Source organism: Apis cerana, linkage group LG16, assembly GCF_029169275.1.
Source record: "Apis cerana isolate GH-2021 linkage group LG16, AcerK_1.0, whole genome shotgun sequence".
Taxonomy (NCBI): domain Eukaryota; kingdom Metazoa; phylum Arthropoda; class Insecta; order Hymenoptera; family Apidae; genus Apis; species Apis cerana.
In genome coordinates, this window is record NC_083867.1 from 4766094 (window position 1) to 4787353 (window position 21260).

At 30.2% G+C, this 21260-nt stretch overlaps 1 protein-coding gene and 2 long non-coding RNA genes across 16 annotated transcripts in view; 2 read left to right on the forward strand and 1 right to left on the reverse strand.

The window, feature by feature from the left end:
• The window catches only part of LOC108000293 (tyrosine-protein kinase Btk), a 152409-nt gene that overhangs the window by 58840 nt on the left and 72309 nt on the right, over positions 1–21260 (forward strand). Inside the window, exon 1 of one of the 5 annotated variants that reach the window (XM_017060535.3) lies at positions 12969–13111. The exons of the other annotated variants lie outside the window; for them this stretch is intronic. Coding sequence (XP_016916024.1) covers positions 13042–13111 — 70 coding nt within the window. The 5' untranslated portion in view covers positions 12969–13041. Of the gene's footprint in view, positions 1–12968; positions 13112–21260 lie in introns of those variants that run through there. 5 annotated transcript variants of the gene reach the window in all.
• LOC108000300 (uncharacterized) lies at positions 791–14459 on the reverse strand. 10 transcript variants are annotated; one of them, XR_009833154.1, is made up of 17 exons: positions 13696–14438; positions 12688–13605; positions 11605–12163; positions 9886–10253; positions 9198–9412; positions 8532–9074; positions 7973–8142; positions 7508–7612; positions 6759–6909; positions 6224–6328; positions 5900–6061; positions 5521–5773; positions 5313–5445; positions 5090–5155; positions 4043–4972; positions 3738–3904; positions 791–3033 (listed from the first exon to the last, which is right to left on the reverse strand). It is a non-coding gene; the product is annotated as an uncharacterized LOC108000300 (long non-coding RNA). The 10 variants fall into 10 exon arrangements; XR_009833159.1 differs by having other exon boundaries at positions 791–1259; positions 2082–3033; positions 7973–9074; XR_009833158.1 differs by having other exon boundaries at positions 791–2031; positions 2082–3033; positions 7973–9074.
• On the forward strand, positions 20113–21095 carry LOC133667446 (uncharacterized). Its single transcript, XR_009832962.1, has 2 exons — positions 20113–20616; positions 20678–21095. It is a non-coding gene; the product is annotated as an uncharacterized LOC133667446 (long non-coding RNA).

A 21260-nucleotide genomic window follows, 5' to 3' on the forward strand; every position in this document is an offset into this window, starting at 1 on the left:
CTGTTTAATGTATTTTTTATTACTCACCCTATTTATATATTCTTGTGACTGTATAAAATTCTTTCCCCATAAAGAATATCAATTAAGAAAAGAATATTATTTAAATAGATATTTAAACAGAATTTTTTAAACAACAAATTACTTATTTTGACCAAAACAAAAAGTTATTTACAATTATAAAAATATTAATTATTAGGATTTTTTCTTAATATATTTTTTATTACTTATCTTATTTATATATTCTCATAATTGCATATAAATCTTTTCTCCATAAAGAACGTCAATTAGAAGAAATCACATTTGAATAGACATTCAAACAGAATATTAGCATCTAATCGTTGACGAAGAAATATAGTGAAATACACACGAGAAAAAGAATCATCAGCTCCCAATTCGTTCACATAGATCTACGTCGTTCCGGAATATCAATATGTCAATCTGTTGCATAAAATATACATATATCTCTTTCTTCTCTCGTGCTACAATTGTAAATATACACGATATTTATTTTCGTTTCATGATCGTGAAAAATTTGTCCTTAAAAAGTATGAGGGTTACGATTCATGTCTAACTCTTTAATGGCGAAAATATCTTTCTTGTTGATCGGTTATCGATCGTCGATAAAAAGATTTCGTAACTAAACATAGGAAAATTAAGATTTTTGGAAAAGTATTGTACTGTGCTAGATGGATGGATGCATGTATTATATCGTAAAATTTAAATATTGGAAATCTGTAGAAATGGAAAGATTGCATGGGTTTTTTTTATTGGAATATTATTTGGCTTTGTGTAAATATTGAATAGATGGATATTTTAATATTACAAAATATTGAAAATTCTTGTGAAAATTCATCCCAACATTAAAATTATAATACAGTTCAATCCTAGAATATTAAAAGTTATTAAAAAAAAATCACAATTACAGTATTCTAAAATATCTAATTTTTTCACAAAAATTAATTATAAATTTCCATAGAAACCGTGCCTATAATTCTCATGGAAAATCATCTCAGGAAACGTTCCACTCGACTGACCAATTCCATCGACACCCTCTTTCTGCTAATCTCCTAGGTACAGCCTTCCACGAAATAGTTCCATTGTTTCGACTAGGAAACGTCATCCATTGCCGCGCCTTCGACTTCTGTTCTGTAATCGGCTTCGATGTTTATTACGTCCTCGTTCACTGCATCCTTGTAAATAATTCTTCGAAGACTATGGACCCTCGAACGTGGGACGTTTTGTGTGGAAAGGTACGAGAGCTGAAAGAAAACTGGGCACGATAAGATTATCGTATTAAAAGAATGAATATGTGTCGATAAAAATATCGAGAAAAAATGTTTCGTAAATATATGTTGAATCTTGAAAAGAGAGTTTGTGGCTTTTAAAGTTAGATGTTAACTTGAGAAGAATTTTGTTAATTCAATTTTGAATTATATTTTGTACTGTTTTTAATCATTCTTTAATAAAGATTTAGTAATTTTTGTTTGTAAATTAATGAAATGCATTTTTAAATCAGTATCATTTTGAGGTTAGATTCTATCGACGAGAGAAAAATGTTAATACATCGAGCATGATAAAGTGTTTCATACATATTTCTATCTTCTTCAATGATATTTTAAAATTTATAATCGAGATTTTAGAATTCATTTTTGCGAAAATTTTCAAGCAATATAAAGATGATCGTCGCAATTTGGAAATATCTTCGCATACATTGGGAATAGTATGGCGATAATAGGATTAGCAATATAAGACAATTGCTTTAATGATACAACGCACTTCTGCGAATGTGTCTATTAACGAGGCAAATTTTCAACAACGCATTTGTACAGGAAACTTCTCTCAGTATAACGCAGTTTTGTGCGCGCACTACAGCGCTTGACGATAATCCGCCAAAAAGAGATTTTAGGAAAGGCGTATATGTACGTACAAAGGGTGAACTAACAGCTTTGCTTGCCTTAATTGCTTCTGCTATTTTTAGAGACACGAAAAAACTTTATTTATAAAAGTTGAACGATAAACAAGGGACAATATCTGTAAAAATAACGTGTTAAATGAAAGCTTTCGAAAATTTCAGAACTTACCTTTTTTTTTTTTATTGATCGTATTATTTGCTTCCAATAAAATTACAGATTATGAATTAATGCATATAGAAGTTCAGTTATGGAGGTCAAACTTATTAAAATAGCTTAATGATTTAATTTCAGTTTAAACATTGTGGTTTAAACTATAGAATTTATCTTTTGAAACGTGTTTTCATAATAACGAAAGCCAAGAACTATCTGCAAAATGTTTTACAGCTAATATTATGTTGATGATTTAATTCTGCTTTCCTCCTTTTGAAGATGCATACAACATTGCTTCCTACAAAGAGAATGAATATACAATTGTGACTATATTAGGTAGCTATTATATTATGATTATATTAGGTATATATTATATTTCTCAATCAAATAACAATCGAATCATCAAAGACTCAATCAACCATTCTAATTACTCCACTCTTCGTCCCACAAATAAGCTAATAATAATTGAAACATTGTTCTCAGTTATACAGAAATTTGTATTCTAATCTTTCTTAACTATCTCTAAATTATCAATCATATATTTATATCTAATTTTTTTTTCTGTTGCATTTATTATGGTAGAAAGAAAATTGAAATAAATAGAAAAAAATAATGGAATAATTCTGAATGTATGAGAATGATTTGTGAGGATGAATTATAGATAGAAGTGCAAGCAGATCGTTCTTGAGGCGGAATCGTAGAGAAGACACGTCCCATTATACGTGTCTCTCTTTCCTTTATCGGTGGCCCATCTAAAATGGAAAACTTTCCGCTATTTTTCCTCTGCGGCCCACCACCTGCATCTAAAGTACTTCCGTGACAAAGGTCGTGAATAAAATCAGTTCGGCTTGTCGCCATTTTGTTGCTAACGCGTGTGTATCGTCGAATTCTGACACAATTGCCGATGATATCGATGAACCCTTTCGTTTTTTCACACTTTGAATTATTTATTAATCTTTGTCAGATACACCTGTAAATTGAATTAAAAATAAATTGTTTGATCTCATACAATTTTTTTTATGAAATTTCTTCTTAATTCTTAAGAAAAATTTAAAAATTTTGAAATTTCACGCGTCACGAAAAAAATGACAAAACAGAAAGGCAGTATTATTCTATTCTTGTTCTAATCGTAACCGACCACAAACTAATGAAAAATCGATAAAATTCTCAAACAATGGCATATCCAACACAATTCCGTCATCTAGACTCATATCGAACTTATTTATTCCTGACAGATATCGATCTATCGTTCGAGAGTGCATTATCGAATAATGACGGACCAACTATGAAAAAAAATAGCGCGTGAGTTTATTCGAAAAACGCAGTATCAGAAATATTCGCGTGACATAAAAATTCAATCTCGATGATGAAGCGGCCTTTTTGTTTCTATGCCGCGAGAAATATGGAGTAGGGAGAATTATAGATCGACAATGCATGGAAATTTATCTTGACAGGTTGAGATGTGTTTGATGACCGAATTCTAAAAATCAAATGATTTATCGAAGGACCGAATGCACACGTTCTCAGAACATCGATATAGTTTGAATTTTTAATCGAACGTTGTTGGAGATACATAGTGATGATAATATGTATCGTGTATTTGTTTATTTATAAATCTTATTTATATATTTTATAATTCCTGTTCTTTTTGTATAAAATTGTTAATATTCATACCATAATTGCATACTCCATAAATCAAGTATTACTCATTGATTCCCTTTTAGTCGCTTTTTGTCACGTTGGATTTATTCTGCTCTCGAATCCATAGGAGCATAAATAATATATCAGTAATCATAAGAATACATTAATATTCGGTTATACATTCATATTAATTCCTGAAACTGAAAAAAATCCTTAAGAAAAAAACCTAACCTAAAATCTTAATGAAAAAGAGACAAACGTAAAAGAGAAAAAAAAATTATACATATTTAATCAAACTCAAAATCTTCAACAAGAGAAAATCTCGTACAACTACTTACCAAAGAAAGAGATCTTATACTCAAAATTGTATATACCTAACCAAACCATATCTAACCAAATTCAAGATCTTCAAAAAAGAAATGCACAACTATTTGACAAAGAAAAAGATCTCGATACTCGAAACGAGTATGTACATATATGTCCACCTACGAATATCAAAAAAGCAAAGTTCACGAACAAGGGATATTTCTGTCGAGACATATCACCACGAAGCAGAAATAAAGGAGAAATCGGTGTCTCCGTTCCTATGCGACGTGCGCGCATTCCGCCGAGGCGGAATGCATTTTCGTTGCTTCCATTTTTAAGGAATGGAGGGATGTTGTACATTGTCGCACAAGGGCCACGGAATCGACGTATCAGGAGTGTAAATCGCTGACTGGTTCTTGAAAGTGGGACGGATACGAAAATAATTTTCCTCGCCGTTTCGTAGGCAACTCTCTCTCTCTCTCTCTCTCTCTCTCTCTCTCTCTCTCTCTCTCTCTCTCTCTCTCTCTCTCTCTCTCTCTCTTTTTCTCTCTCTTATCGTAAATCATACGAGATTCCTCGAGAATACTTGAATGCACTTTCCTGGAAAGAGAGAAAGAGATTCTTGATATTTTTGCTTCGAGTCGAGGAAGATATGTTTCATGATCGAGCGTAAAGTTGATTTCCACGTTTTTTTTCAACCTCTTCTTTTAAATTTTCAGTCTTTGATGTACTTTGATGTTAATATTATTAATTATTTGATATGAACTTGCTTTATCATAATAATATTACTTAAAAGAAGAATATTTAAGGAAAATATGTATTATGAATCAGTAAAAGTTTATTTGGAAGTGCAAATGTTATCCAATATATCTGATATATTCAAAATATCATATATTCCATTATATCTTATATCAATCCTTTGTATTACAATTACTTTAGCTTTCTTAGCTTTCTTAACTTTCCTGAAAAACATTTGATATTATATATTTCACTATATACCTTATATGTTATATAATATTATATTATATTCAGTTGCCTAGGAGAAAATATTATGGAATATCGATAAAATTCAAAATTACCTTCTTCAAATTTCCATTATTATTAACAGAATGTTCCACAATTTATATCACGTTATTTCGCGTTTCCTAGGGTATAAAATATAAATCCTAAATTAATGTGTAGAGTTAAAGGGTGACTAATTAACGCGATAATACAAGATATTATGCGCTTCCGTGAATTACGAAAGGCAAATATAGGTTGGCCGTGGCAGCACTGTTCGCCGCAAAGTCATCAAAGATTTACCACGAATCTGGCATCGGCCGTAAACCTCCACCGCTGTTACTTCTTAGCTTCACCGCTGTTTGGCCGCAACTACACACCAGCGTGAATAACTTTGACCCCCCAAAATGGCTCGTTTGTTATCGTTCGTCGCTCCCTAAATTATGCATATATTCCTCGAATAAACGTAAATACGTCGAAACAGGCCTATATAAATATATTTTATATTTACCTTTTGAAATGCATAAGGTTGCAAATTTTTAAATATGTTGCATCCATTGTTAATCCTTATAAAAGATACAATATATGGAAAATGGTAATTGAGTTATAATTTAATTATTATAATATTAGTAATGGTTTTGTGATTAATTTATTTATGCTCTAGTAATTAATTATCAATTATAAAGAATTAATCGTGTATTAATCGTTGAAAGGAAAAAAATCATCTTCGATAATATTATAAATAAAAATCACGATAATAGGAGCTGTAATAAATAAAAAAAATTAATAATATTATCTAATATTTTTATATCTAACAGATTTCATATTAATCACATTAAAAGAATCTTAACAATTTTATAATTCTTTTTCTTATCATAAAATATACTTACAAATAAAAAAGAAAGAAAGAAATCGTAAAACTTGCTATGTATGTTCACATACTTCACGTAAAATCGAACGAAAAAATAAATTCCGGCCAAGACCTTCGATCCGTTACGATTCACGGATCTCCGCCAGTCCTTGAGCACCGCTACAGTTAGCACAGCCTCCCTCTGTAAGAAGAAAAGGCGCGGTGGAAAATGAAGGCGTAGAAAGGCGTTCGAAGGAAGGGGCCACGCGATTCACGAAGGAAGGGAACACATCGTAGCCTTCTCAGTCGGTGAAGCTCCGCGAGCCACGGCACACCTGGCCATCGACGCGTGAACGTGTGTTACCTTTTGCCAGTGGCCGGCCAAACGGTGAAAAATCGAGAGGAAATCGCGTTCTCGAGGCCCAGTTTCTTAATTTCCACATCGTGTAATTTATTCGTTCTTCTTATTCTGAAAAAGTGCATTATCTTGAGAAAAGAATATTTTTTTTCTAGTCTCTTTTTTTCTCTTTCTGCATTCAACTTTAGTGGCAGAAGTATTGGTATCTTTATATAGGTATATGATATATGTAAATAACGTATAAATAATAAGTGAAAATATAAATGAGATATCGAGAATATTATTCTCTAATAATCTCTAATTTTTCATATCTTGAAATTTTGTTGTATTGATATTACGAAATTAAGTAAGGAAAATTATAAGAGTAGCGGAAAAATCTTAAAATCGAAATCTCTTTGAAAATTTTGACATTAGGATAAAAATTTGTATCGAAATGCTTCGTTATTAATGATCTTAACATCGTGAAATCGAATCTTGTAATGAACGCGTAGGCAGTAGTGTTTGACTGTAATCAAAGGTCTCATCGTCAAGGTTAACTAACCACTCGTTTCAGTGCAACGTGATGGAACGTTTGGACAGTGGTTGCCGCTTCCGGTTTAGAAAGATTTGTACAACTTCGTTTAGGGATTTTAATTTCCTGCGTAGGCGATGAAGGGTGGTACTTGGAAATGATCCTTGGCGTGGGTGGAATTCTGGAACCATATAACTCTTGAGCTTTAAATTTTACATATCTACATATATATACAATAATCTTCAAAAGTTGTATGATTCAAATATCGTAAGTTGTTTGTTTGGAAAGATTTATCTAGGAATCTCCTAGGGATTTTGATTTTTCACTGAAAAAAATGATGGAGAATAATTCTTGTGATTGGAGCTATAATGAAAACTTTGAATTTCAATGTATAAATAATTTTAAATTTGATTAGGATTGGAAAATTTTTTTTTATATATATATTTTTTTTTATAAAAATGAGTTTCGAATTTCATAGTGATTTTCAGAAATCCTAGATATTTTTCAGATCGCAATCTTTAAATTCGAATATATATAAAGTTATATTCAGAAATTCTTCATATTTTAATTTCATTTTTGCATTTAAAAAAAAATTATGAATAAAAGATTTCCAAAACGTCATTGCACAGGTATCGAGATATAACTTAATAACTATTGACCGACTTTCGGATTATAGTGCTTCCAGCATTTGTATCTAACACACCCAGATCTAGAATATATCTATTTTGTTTAATGTTTAACAGTAAACCGATCAGTTTGCAATCGCTTGGGGATATTACCTAATCGCCAGGGTACAGCTGGATGACAGCCCGTCTGGCTGAATACAGTATCCACTTCCAGCGATTGTATGCCAGTCCTTTAGAAGTCAACCGGAATGTACAGTGCTATTCAAAAATTTCAATCATGCATTATTATTTTCTGTCTTCAATATTAAAATCTTTGTATAAAATTTTATTATTATAATCAAAAATTATTGTACAAGTATCCAAAAATATATGAAGATTTTTTCATAAAAGGAAATTATTACAGGAAATTTAAAAATAATTAAATATTCGCAAAATTTTTGCGATTTTTTAAATAATGAAAATGGATTATGAATACTTTGAATCCTTTAAAATTTATATATTTCAAGATCAATCAATAATCCTAACTTTTGAATCGAAATATCTATTCAATGTTTCGTTTTTTAATTTCTTTTCTAAGTTGAATCTATTTTTGATAAATTCTTCAAAGGTAAACCTAACCTCAATCTGTAGTTGATAAGTCAGAAGATTCTACTTTGTGATATAGCAATGCTCGGCTTTCGGACTTTGATATCGCTTTGTGTCCTCAGAGTATTAACGTATGTTGCCGTTTGTTCGAGTTAGCAATGGTGAAATTTAGGTTTGTCTTCGTGCTTGATGCCAGGTTTCTACTGAGAACAGAAGATATTGTTTCGAAATTGACTTTACTCTTGGATCAGAGTTGAGAGATCAGTGTCTCTCAACCTTCTTTTGAGTTATATTCTTTTTTAATATCTCAAAGTTGTTGTGGCTTTTATCAACATATTAATCTATCAAGTTTTCAAAAAATGTAATTTATATTATTATATTAATATTCAATTATAAATAATCAAATTATTTATATATAAAGAATTTTGATATTTAACTTTGACTTCAATAATTTCTAAGCTATATCCAATTATCCATTGTCAAAGTATACTTTATATTGTTTTTGTCTACATCCAATTAGTCAAATTATTAAAATAGTTCTTACTTATACGTTAAAAATTCTTAGTATCATTTAACTTTTAATTTCACTAACTTCTAAGTATTCATATCCATCTATCAATTGTCATTGTTTCTACTTATGCTTCACATTACAATATTATCGTTTAGGTGAAATCATCTATTGAATTTCTTCGAGCGATAGCGAAGTGAGATCATTGTTTGTCAAAAGGAAACTTTGTTGTCAATGGCTTCCTGTTAATCTATTCACTGGTTTGTATGTTGCACGATCATCGGTATGTGTTAATGTACATCGATAATTGGCCTTAACAAACGTTTTATCACTCGTTAAATTATTCAACCGTTCATTCCTCGTTTGTTTTAATTGCTATTAAATTGCTTTCGAATTTTACAGCAAGGCCATCCACAAAGTATCGTTACAGTTATCGATATGAAATATTGATTTATCGCTGTTGACGATAGAATCGGCTAACGTGTACAGTGTTTTCTATGTTTACGACATTTGTTCACGCGTGGCTAGTCATAGATTTTTCAAAATCTTTTGATAAGATTAGCGCGATAATAAAAATTAAATTATAAAGATTATCATAATTTAGAAATTTTTCCACATAGAAGAAACCTAAAAATAAATTTCTAATAGATTCAAAAATAAAATAATAGAATCAGAAATAATTTCAAAAGATTGTCAATTAATTCGATTTTTAGAGATTATTAGAGATAAAAGATAATGTAAATTTCAAACCTCAATTTTTAGAATTATTGGAAATATTAATTTCAGAAATTTGTAAATATTTTCGATACGTTTAGTATCAAAATTAAGTTGAATCTTCCAATTTTTAGAAATTTTTCATTTTTCAGAAATTCCCAACATCAAAGGTATAAAAATTTCACATTGATTTAACATCAAAGATCGACAAAATTCTCAGAAGCATTTTCAATAGCAAATCCAATCCAAACCTAAAATCATAAAATTCATCAAAAAAGATTCTCAAAATATTCCAATCAATATAGATCTATATGAACTTTATATTTAACACTAGAATTATCAAATCAATCGAATTGAATCAAATTGATTTTAAATTTTATCTTTTTGCAATTATTGAAATTGTGCAAATGCTTTTGATAAAATTAATATTAGTTTTTAACAAGACAAAAATATAATTATATATATTAATGTATTAGGGAACATTTTTGGACAGTCAATTTTAATAAAAGTTGATTATGTATATACTTATAACTTAATAAATAAACTTCTTTACTTATTTCTTTTTTTAATCTCTGAAATAGATTCTTCAAAGATTTTCCACAAATATATTGACACTTAGAATATTTTATTTTAATCCTAATTATCTATAATATACCTAGATATATTACTATATCTAGTTACATATTATAGATTCGTAATTCTAGTGTTAAAATTTGAAACTTACAAGATATATCGTGGCAAAATCCAACATGCAAAAATCGAAAGCGATCCTCGTGCTGACACGATGATCTCGAGGATCGATGGGGAGTGGACGGTCGGCTATAACTTATTGAAAACGGTTGATCGCACCTGACGCCTTTGCCCAGCTTTCATCTCGACCACTCTGGAAACGTAGCTCGTGGAACACGGTGCCTCGTGTTTCACGAGAGACATATTGCCAGATCATCAATCCTGACCACGTTAGAAATTTTATATCGTGCCATTGGGATACTGTATTTTGTTTGATGTATTCCGAGCAGTTTCTTATTTACTTTTCTCTCTCTATGGAATATTTTCCTGAATTTTTTTTTAACTCTCGAGCCACCTAGATTGCTAAAGAAAATTTCGAAAATTATTTCTCAGAGAATTTAAACGTTTTAAATGTATGTATAAAATAAATTTTTATTTTCTTGGATCTTTTGGTGTCAATCTTTGTTGACGTAGAAAATTTCGAAAATTATTTTTGAATTTTATATTCAATCGTAGATTCTATTTCGTTGAATTTTCTTAACTGTTTTGATGCCAATTTTTTAATATAAGAAAAATAATGGTTTAGTTTCGAGACGTTTTCGAGAGATTTTACTATTGGATACTCGTGGACGCGACGAACTCGCAAAACGTGGATGATTTTCCACGTGAGAGAATAGTCTAGTGAAGTATCTGTCACGCAAAGACAATCAAAATTTACGGTTATTGGAGTAGAGATATGGGCCGGAGGAAGTGGTTTACTATCCAAGATCTGAGCGCATACTTAAAAATAGCGCGCGGAAGTAATAAAAGGAAACATTATTAGAATCACTCGTTAGTAAGGAGCATTAAATTTCAGGTATAAATTCTCCCATAAAATCTTTGAACAATAAACTCTTTTAAGAATCGTAAACACCTTGCTATGCTCCGCAGATTTAATTTTTCTTATTTTTAATTTTTTTTTTTTTTTAAATAAAATTGAACTATTCCTATCAATTTCATACAAAACAACCAACTTAAGAACTTCAAATTTCTACGTAAGATCAATCCAATTCAACTTGAGCCTCGTTATCCAAATTATTATTGTGCACTTGTAAATTTGTAGTCGCAATCTCGATTCGATTTCAATCATGATCCATAATCAAACTGGGAACGCGACGTAGGCAAGGAGCATGGCGACTTCCCCTCGAAGAAAGCCCGAATCTATCGAGCGTGTCCTCGGCTGAAAGCCCTTAATCTTGGCCAACCAGGTAAACGGAAACTAGCGTGGCCTATTACTCACAGATGTATTATTAACCACTTGCCTGACTGCAACGTTGCTACGTGCATTTGCATAATATAGTAGAGACAGTGGAGAACGCGAGCTACGGTTCAACAGCCTCGTACGAACCGATATCTAATCTACCTGTGGTTAGCGAAAAACACGTTCCAAGATATGAGATTTTCTTGAACAGATGTCGACAAAGAGAATGACAAAAGGAAATAGTTTGCAGATAAATGAATTCTTGATGTAATGGAAATTGAAAGTGGTTAAATTTTAGAGAAAATTAATTAGAGAAGATGAATTATAATAAATTGAATTGTATTTGACGAGGGAGTGAAAAGAAATCTTTATATACTGAAAAAAAAAAAAAAAATTATTCAATATCTGGCTTATTATCCAATAACTTTGATTATTTTGAATAATCTTTATATTAATATTTTCAATATTACTTACAATGTTAAATTTTAGAAAAATCCATTTTGAACTCTCATCATAGTGATCTCGCCTCGCTTTTTTTTCAAACTTTAGAGCTTAATTATCTTATTTTAATCATTCCTTCTCTCAAAATATTCGACACATTAATATTTAATGTTCCAATCGAAACTCGATTCCCATGACACTCGTCATATCTTGATCATCGATCACACATGTATCAGTTCTATTAAAATGATTGCACGTTCGTCATCGTGCATAGCTGGCGCGCGTGTTCGCGCGCGGAACACATGGGACAGGAGTTATTCGAGAGGCGCAGCTGACTCGACTACAAATATCGTCGCCGGTGTTGCAGAAACTCGATATGAACGGTGCTGTTCGCCCTTGTGCCAATAAACCGTATTGCAGCTCGTATCTCGGCAGCCGAGCTATTAGCCTGTCGAATCCTAATGCCGATTCCAATTATTGCGATCTACCAATAGACTAAGCGCGACTCACATTTGGATCTTTAACGTTTTCAAATATCTGGCATCTCAAGTTGGTAGCTCCGTGACAATGGTTCTGACTTCTTCATTCAGAACTGAAATTCAGAATTGAAATCGTTAAGACAAAGTACATATTTGGTTTATGAGACGCAAAGCTCTTGGAAGGATCTTTTAAAGTGAAGAGAAGATAGAGAATCAAAGGATTGTGAATTTGGAATTCACAGTACAATTCTTTGATTTGTAATATTTGGAAGTTATAATTGTATCTCTCTTTTTAATACTTACTATAATGTATTATACTATATTATAGTGTATTATTTTTACTCAAATAAAAAGTAGAAGAGTAATTCAAATTTTGATTGAAGTTTCTTTAAGAAATTATGCCACGTTATTTTATTTATTAAAAAATTTAATATATTTTCAATATTTAAATATTATAAGATAATTTTCTTGACAAATTATATTTCATTGTCCAAATTTCATGTTTTTTTATCATCCTTCCTTTTATCTTCTTTCCAATACTTATTTTTAATCAAATCTGGGCCTCGAAACCACGAATATCTTAAACAAAATCGAACATTTCAATTGGCTTTTTAAAAGAAAAAAGATTTCATCTCACCAGATTCGAATTAATCCTATTAAATGAATTCATCTCGAAGGCATCGATTGCGATTTTCGCTTGCTTGAAGATGAAACGTTGGTCTTCCTCTAACCGTGCAGAAACGATCCGCTTAAGTGAACAGAAATGCGGTGTTATCGTGCTTCGCGAGATTTCTGACGCATCCACCAACTAAAATCCAAGGTTTGGATTACATCTTGCAAGAGAAGAGAGAGGCGGAACCGGTCTGCTATTTTCAGAGGAAATTGTGGTTACGTGAATGCCGTTTGGATTACGGAGGAGCGTCCAACCGATGCCTGATTTCGGGAATCAGCACGAGTCAGACCCAGAGGATCGTTTGAGCGAGCCTCAGGCATGAAGGAACGCGAGATGAAACTCTTTGGTTGCCGATGGTCCTTTTGGAATTTCGCGACTAATCTCGCAGGTTCGTAAATGCGGATATTATTGAATAAATTAAGAGGCAAGATTCTAGTTGTCTAGCAATGAGTTTGAACATGAATCGAGATGTGAATAAATTTAAATGAAATTTAGTATAAAAGATCCATTTTATGATAAAAATTGAATAATATCTCAAACTTATGAAATTTAATATTGAAATTTGAACATCATATATTTTGTTGAATGCAAAAATAAAAAATGATGAGGAATGAAAGAAAAAAAAGCTAAAAATTAAAATAAAAATATTAATAAGTTTCATAATATATTAAAAAAAATGATTGATAGAGATTACTTACATCATAAATCATAATTATTCAACTACTATTGCGTATGATTTAAATATTAGATAAATATATAAAACATAATAGATTCAAAGAGAGATTGTATTATGAAATAATAAATTTATTTAATAGAAATTTATTTAATCCTGATATGCTTCATTCTCTATATTATTAGATTTATTTTACTGAACAGAGATAGCTGAAAGTATAATAAATGATGAGTTTCTCAACAACGATTTATCAAGCTTCACTTCTAGTAGCATATCGTATAATGTGTCAACCTTCTTACCAGGCAAATTTAATATTCCCCGAATATCTCGTCTTTTGTACTCGCATTGATCACGAGATCCTTCACCATGCCTATATAATTCCCTCTCTTCTTCTTGATCCCCTGATTTCCTCTAATCCGTTCAAATTTTCTCTTATATATCTATATCATCACTTGTTCATCCTAATTCCCCGCAATTGGCCGCGAAAAGTTGGACGAATTCTTTTACAGGATTTTATTTTGGTCCCGTTCAATTTTAATCTAGCATTTCATCAAATTTCATAGTGAATATAACCAACTTTTTTTTTATTTATCTCCAGATCTATTCATTAAATTGATTATTTCAAATCACTGATTATACTATATCTTTTTTTTCTCTCTCTAGATTTTCTTTCACATAAAAGAGAATTTGTTATTTTCAATTGTTATTCGATCATTAGTTTATATATAAATAAACGAATCCTATAAGACAAGATTGCATATTATTTTCACTTATAATTAGATTCCTGTTTTTTTTTTCACTTCTATTTCTTATTGATAATCATTAAATATTGTTGCCTATTGGCAACCTAACCTATCACAACTATATTCTAAATCTATCACTTATCCAAACATAACACTGAAGAATTTAAATCCGTCATTTGTTGCATTTCTTGCAAAGAAATAATTTATATACAATTTTATAATTTTTATCTTATATTACTATAACAATAAAATTGTTAATCAGCCGAATATGTCTATATTCTCTACTAGTAGGTTTTCGATTTTCTGTCATGTCGATAACTCCAAAAAATGAGATCTTCTTTTTCAACGTTGTGTGCAACATGAATTTAGCAACAATACGCACAACTGTGATCGATGTGCTTTCAATAATACGTTACAAAGATTAAAAGAGAAAAGAATTTTTAATTTATTCAACTGTTTTTCTTCCACTTTGAAATATTACATCGTTTTCGAAAAATCATTGATCGAGAGAACGAAATAATATTCGTATAATTTAAGGATAACGACAGAAGTTCTATAAATAATATCTGGATACTGATTGCAGACGATCGTCTTTGATCGTGTATTCTTTTTGCGCGTTCCATCGTCTGTTTATTTATTAACCTTGGCTCGGATGAAGGCTTACTTTCCAGTTTCCTCTTCCGCATGCAACGAGGAAGAGGATGTCTCTTGTATAGAAATACGGTTGTCGAGGTGCAACAAATATATTAAATTGGAAGATATAGTATAATTTATAATGATATTACAGTGATTAAAATTTAATAGAAATTTCCTCAATTTAAAGAACGATATATTTTATCAGATTATCATTTCGATTTCTTTTAAATTTTTTAAATCAAAACCAAATAAAAAATATAAAATATTCAAGGTGATCAAATTATTTTCTTCGTTGTGCCTCCATTTCCTCGAATCGTTCATTACCTTACATAAATGGAGAAAGTCAGTTCTCAAGAAAGACTGTTTCATTGGAGAAAAGGTATTTCATTTATATCTTTGATATACATGTTTTAATTGGTATTAGTGAAAATTAATTAATCGCCCGTGAAATGTTCCGCTCTTTTCACTGTGATAAAGAATATTAACAAAACATTCCTTTTATCCAGAGAATATTCATCTTTTCTTTAGTATATGAAAATTTACAACTCCTTCTGAAATGAAAGGAATCCCTTTCGATACGATATTTCGCGAGAAACGAGATGAAATTCTGAATACCACGGAAACCAGTCGTATTCACTCGATTCTCAGTTTTTAAGACGTCTGAGAGAGATACTTCGAGTTACATTCGGCTTTACATTCATATTTAGAAGAGAACTTGCGAGGATATTTCATCTGCACGTTATTCGCGACACGTTCAGCCGAGGAGAGCGGCATTACGAATCACGATGGCTTCCTTATTGAATATCCGAGTTCGACGACGCTGATGCCGCGTGATAGGCGTTCCTTATTCGCTTCTGGAACTTCCTGGACACAGATATCTTCTATAACACTATACAAAAGTTTTAGATTGGATGAATCAAAATATTTTGTTTGTATGAATGATGCTTGATATTCTTGGTAATATATTTTTATCGAAATAAAATTTAGGTTAAGTTACTATATTTATTGTTATTCATATTTTTTATTCTATGTTTAGATTTTGATATTATCTTTTCTGATATTATTATTTATTTCAATGTTATTTTAATGATTATGTGAAAAAATATCATCCTAATTGTAAGTATATCAAATAAAGATTGAAATTATGTTATTATATTTCTTAATTAATATATTATTATTTATTTTATCATTTTTTATCATTCTTCTATTAATTCATATTCACAAGAAAATTTATGAGATAAATTGCGTTAAATAAACAATTTTTCTTTTCCAGATCGAAATATCCTCTTACCTAAACATGTAGGTACATCCATTTATCGGAAACGAGAAGAAATCTTGTTTTAATTTAATGACATATATCCTTCAAACGATACATATTTTTTCTTTTCTTTTTCATCGATCAGAGAAAAGTTGGCCGCTCTAGAAGTTTCATATGAAACCGCGAGGCCGCGGTTGTTCCATTTGCTTTCATCTTGAACTACTTCTTCGCCTTGATATTCCAGTAAAAAGTTGTTTGCGTCAAAGTTGCGCTCTCTCTCTCTCTCTCTCTCTCAATCGTCAACAAACCAAATCTCATTCTAGGATACTGTGTATACTAAATGTTTCATATTCCTGGAGTAATTTCTTTTCTTAAGAAACATACGTTACCTTGTTTCGCATTGCTTGTTTTCTGAAGAGTCAGTCTTTCAATTCATGAAATTTTAACTCTGCTACTTTTTTCTTTTTCGAATTTTATTTTAACTTTACTATTTTAACTTTCTGTCTCTATTTCTAGTTAAATTAGATTTATTCTTTTCTTTTTTGAAAAATAAAATGTAAAATTAGTTATAGAAATATTTGGCTACATTAGATATAATAATTGCCATTCACAATTTGTTAATTTTGTTTTTTCCTTAGTTTTAGGTTGTTGAAAAATTATATTAATTTAAATTTGAAAAAATGGCAAAATAATGCAAGTTATCTTTAAAAATTAATCATAAAAACAATACAAAATTGTAATGAAAGAATAATATACATTTATGATCAAAGAAACAAAATTTAAAAAGTAAAATTTTCGAAATGTCTTGCGGAAAGTGCCCATGTCTGAAATCAATTGACCATTCAAGATCACTTTCTTCGCTTCAAGTCATTAAGGTTAAGTAAAAAAAATCCTTAAGTTTCAAATCTTAATTCCAAGCCAAATCTTATACAGTTAATTTTTTCATCGAATAATAAATTCAGAAGAAATGATTGAAAAAAGAAATTCATAAAAATAATCATTTTAAAAAAATTAATAAATTTTATCAATTTTCAAATTTTATTTACCAATTTTATTTAAAAAAAAATTACTTGATTTAGAGTTATGGGACTTATAGTTAATAATTTTGAACTTTTTTCTTATCAAGTTATATAAAATGTTAATATATTTTCAGGATTTTATAGAATATTCATTTTTAAAACAAATCTTTTAAAAAATTCTTGAAATCAAAATAAATTTGGAAAATCAAGTTAACAGATTAAAACAAACACTTGAAAGATTAAAAACTAAAATATATTCTTTCAGCAAAATATATTCTATTAGAATATTAATCCTAAATGTCAAAAATTACATACGCTCGGAGAATTGGATCCAAAAGTATCAAAAGTATTCCACGAATATATCAACACTCTGTATATCTACCAAGTAACAAATCACAACGCAATCTTACTCAAGATCTTCAATCACTATATACCATTCTCTCCTAAAAGCTCGAGGCGATTCGTGATAACGCCATGGTTCGATTTTAGGGGGTCGTAAATACCAGGCCGTACTCGAATATCCAATTGGCTCAGGGGAAGTTAACCGGACGATACAACGTTCCCACTGGGGGGGTCTGATCCCGCAACCGCGACCACCGCAAATGGAAAAGCCCCGTAAAAAGTAGTGTAACCCGCTTTTCCTATCGGCCATTCCACGATTCGCAGCTGCAAATCCATTTTTCTTCCCTCGCCTAACCTCTATTCAACTTTTTCAACTTTTTCTCCTCAATGAAACGTTTTATTTATTATTTTATAAGTTCGAATTAAATTTGTTGGAGAATTACTATTAAGCTTTAGAAGGATAATATACGGAATGTCATAAATGAAAATATCGTAAATAATAGATTTACAAAAACTTGTACATATATTTAGTACATTCCTGCTAAAAGATTGTAGGATATATTTTTAAATAAAACCTATGAACGATACATTGCATTCGTTTCTTTAGTATTTCTAATTTTGTGTACAATTTATATTTTTTTATCTATTTATTTATTATTTTATTTTAATCATTAAATTTAAATTTCATTTATTTCTTTCTAGTACACCATTTTTAGTATACTTTATATTTTTTCACTAAAATATGAAGTTAAATAATATTCTTCCATATATTTAAATATCTGCCAAATATGAAGTAAATATAACTATTTTATAATTTTCATATAAGAAATATGTGATTGGCTACATTTTATTTAATCATATATATACCACTGATTTAGTTGTAGCATACTAGCGTTCGTAGTACAAACTTAAATAACCTATAACTTGAAAGATAAAGCTCAATTGATATTTTTATACTGTTTTTTTTTTTATAACTGTTTTCATTATCTCGATATTTAAATCTGTTCTTTTCAGTCCTCTAAAGATTAATTAAATTTTATTTTCCAAAAATCCTGAAGAAAGTCAACGAGACAAAAAGTGCATTTAAGGATATACGAAAGAAGTTTAACTCGAATAAAATTAAACATTTAAAGAAATGGCCAATTCTCATTACTTGCGAGATTAACATCTACCAGGCGTCGAACTTTCTGCTATTGTCTTTCTACGGTTTTCATTTAATTGGATCGTTCAAATAATGCGCCAGAGTTTTGGAAGATTGCGATATCATTTGCTTAACGCTGTTCCAAAGCATGCAATTTTTACTGCTTTAATTAAAATTTGTTCTTCTATTCCATATAATTTTATTTTTTGTTTATTTAATTGAGAATTTTTTTCTTATTTTACAAACATTGATAGAAAATATAGAATAATAGAAATTCCAAAGAGATGAAGAAAATAGTACTAGTTTTAGTTTTCCTACGATTCTTAAGACACACTCTGATATAATGCTTTAACATTAATAAAACAAATCAAAAATAAAAAATATATATGAATATTAAATCAGAGTTAATTCAGAATAAACAAAGAAAACGATTATAAAATTAAAATTCTTTGAATCCTTGAATGAAGAGTCGATATTTATTTTCCAATTTACTTGATCAGAATAGAAAAATCGAGTGTCCGTGATAATAATTCAAGAGGAACTCGAAAATAATCGGATGTAACGTTAGTTAGGCGAACGCTTTATCCACAAACTTGGCGTCATTGTTCTCGTATGTAAACGATTGGAAAATATCGCGAGTGAAGTTAGGATTTAGTGGTTTTTGATAAGGAGTACCAACCAACGTAATTTATTCTCGTCGAGTAGGCGCCGTCTCAATGGTATCGAACAATTCGGATACTTTTTCTCGAGTATTGACTTTTCCAATATGGTATGGGCTTACCGTTTCCATAGATCTCTTGTTTCTGCATTGTCGAACTTCTATTACGCTTTTAATTTACGAATGACAGCTTGAATATTTATTCGGAGATGAAATAGTCAATAAGGAGATGAGGATATTACAGATTTTTATGGCGGTCAAGGATAATGTTTCCATTCTTGCCTTCGTAATAACGTCTACTGAATTACTGTCTTCTTTTATATCTCGAAAATCGAGAAAGGTATCCGTATAGGAAACGATACTTTCTGGTGTCTTTTTGTTCGAAACGTTTGTATAGGGATTTTAAAGATACCATGCAAATCGCAAATATCACGTCGTACAATAAAAGAAGCATAGAATATCGGTGCTTTAATATCTTCCATACAAATATTATATAAGAAAGTAATGGAACATTTCACGTATATGAGATATTGTGCACGAGATATGAAAGAACGAGTTTCTCTAAACGTAAAAATATAGATATATTGTTATTGTGATGTTTGGGATTTGTGAATAGAAGTTGTATTTACTAGGGATTTTATTTCAAATTTTTTACTGAAGAATTTATTCGAAATGTTGAATCGCATTGTTAGTACGTTGGAATATATTTTTTTTAATCGATACGGCTTAAAACCCGTATACATATAGCCATATAAATAAGCATCACTAGAATTATTATTGCAAATGTATTAGAAATTCCTGTAATATATATATCCTTAAAAAAATTTTTCTCATTTCTAATATTTCTTGTATTATACGATTTTAAAATATTTTCCATGAAGAATCTAAATTTAACATAAATCAAAAAACAAATCTTTTATAATAATTTATAATAAAAGTATCCAGATGTTGATTTTAACAAAGTCCATTCGAAATAGGACAATATTAAAGAAAAAAAGGAGAAATCATGTGCGGTAACAAATGTGCGTTGGATGCGATTTCAAATTCGTAATGAAAAATTTCTCCTAGGGACATTTTGTTGAGATGCATCCTAGTCGGCTTTGTGCGTCCTCCATCCCCCACCATCGTCGCTTTGAGACATGCAACGGCTCCTAATTAGGCCAAGCAACACGGCTTCGAGTTTACGAGCCTGTTCTCCCCACTCTCCACCCCCGCTGCGCGCGCATAACCTTATCCCAATGCGGCGGGATATTACGTATACTTTCTTAGAGAGTCGTTTCGTGACCACATTCGGCGCGAATGAAAGGCTATAGGATAGAGTCAAAGGGACTAGAGATATTTTTCAATTAGAGATCTGTTAGACCACAAAAGAGATAGAAGAAAAATGCCAGAGGGGAGAAAAGACGCCCGTAAAGAAGAGGTGGTATGTGGAATGGAAAGGTTGTGGGTCTTCGACGATTGTATCTTTGTTTGAATTGTGTTAGGTGGCAACGTACAGGAAAACGGAATGAGATCAGGAAAATTCCTCTCACTCGTGTTTCCTCTCTCTGTGGATTTATCTTTACTTTAAAGGAAATATACTTTTATGCAATTTTCTTTGGTTATTTTGGATTCTCAATGTTCTAATATCGAGGTATATGATATAATTTTTATTTAATAATCATCATAAAAATTGAGACTAAAATTATAAGTTAACTCGAGATGATATCTATTTATTATATGTATGATTTTTATTCTCATAATATATAATATGCGATTTTATTCTGACTATTGTAAATATCTAAATATTGTATTTCTTACATTAAGAAATTCTCTCTCTCTTTCTATTAATTATAATCATACGAATGTTCAGAATACTTGTTATTTTATTTTATTGAGAATAAATATGTACTTTAATATATATTTAACAGACAACTTAGTTCTTATACTCTCAATTATTATTAGTAGTCTAATATTATTAGTCAATTTCATAAAATTGAACTTTCCTGTAAAAAATTAACATTAACAGTTTAAAAGTTTAATTTTAAAAATATTTTCCAAAAAAATAATTATTCAAAATAAAATATT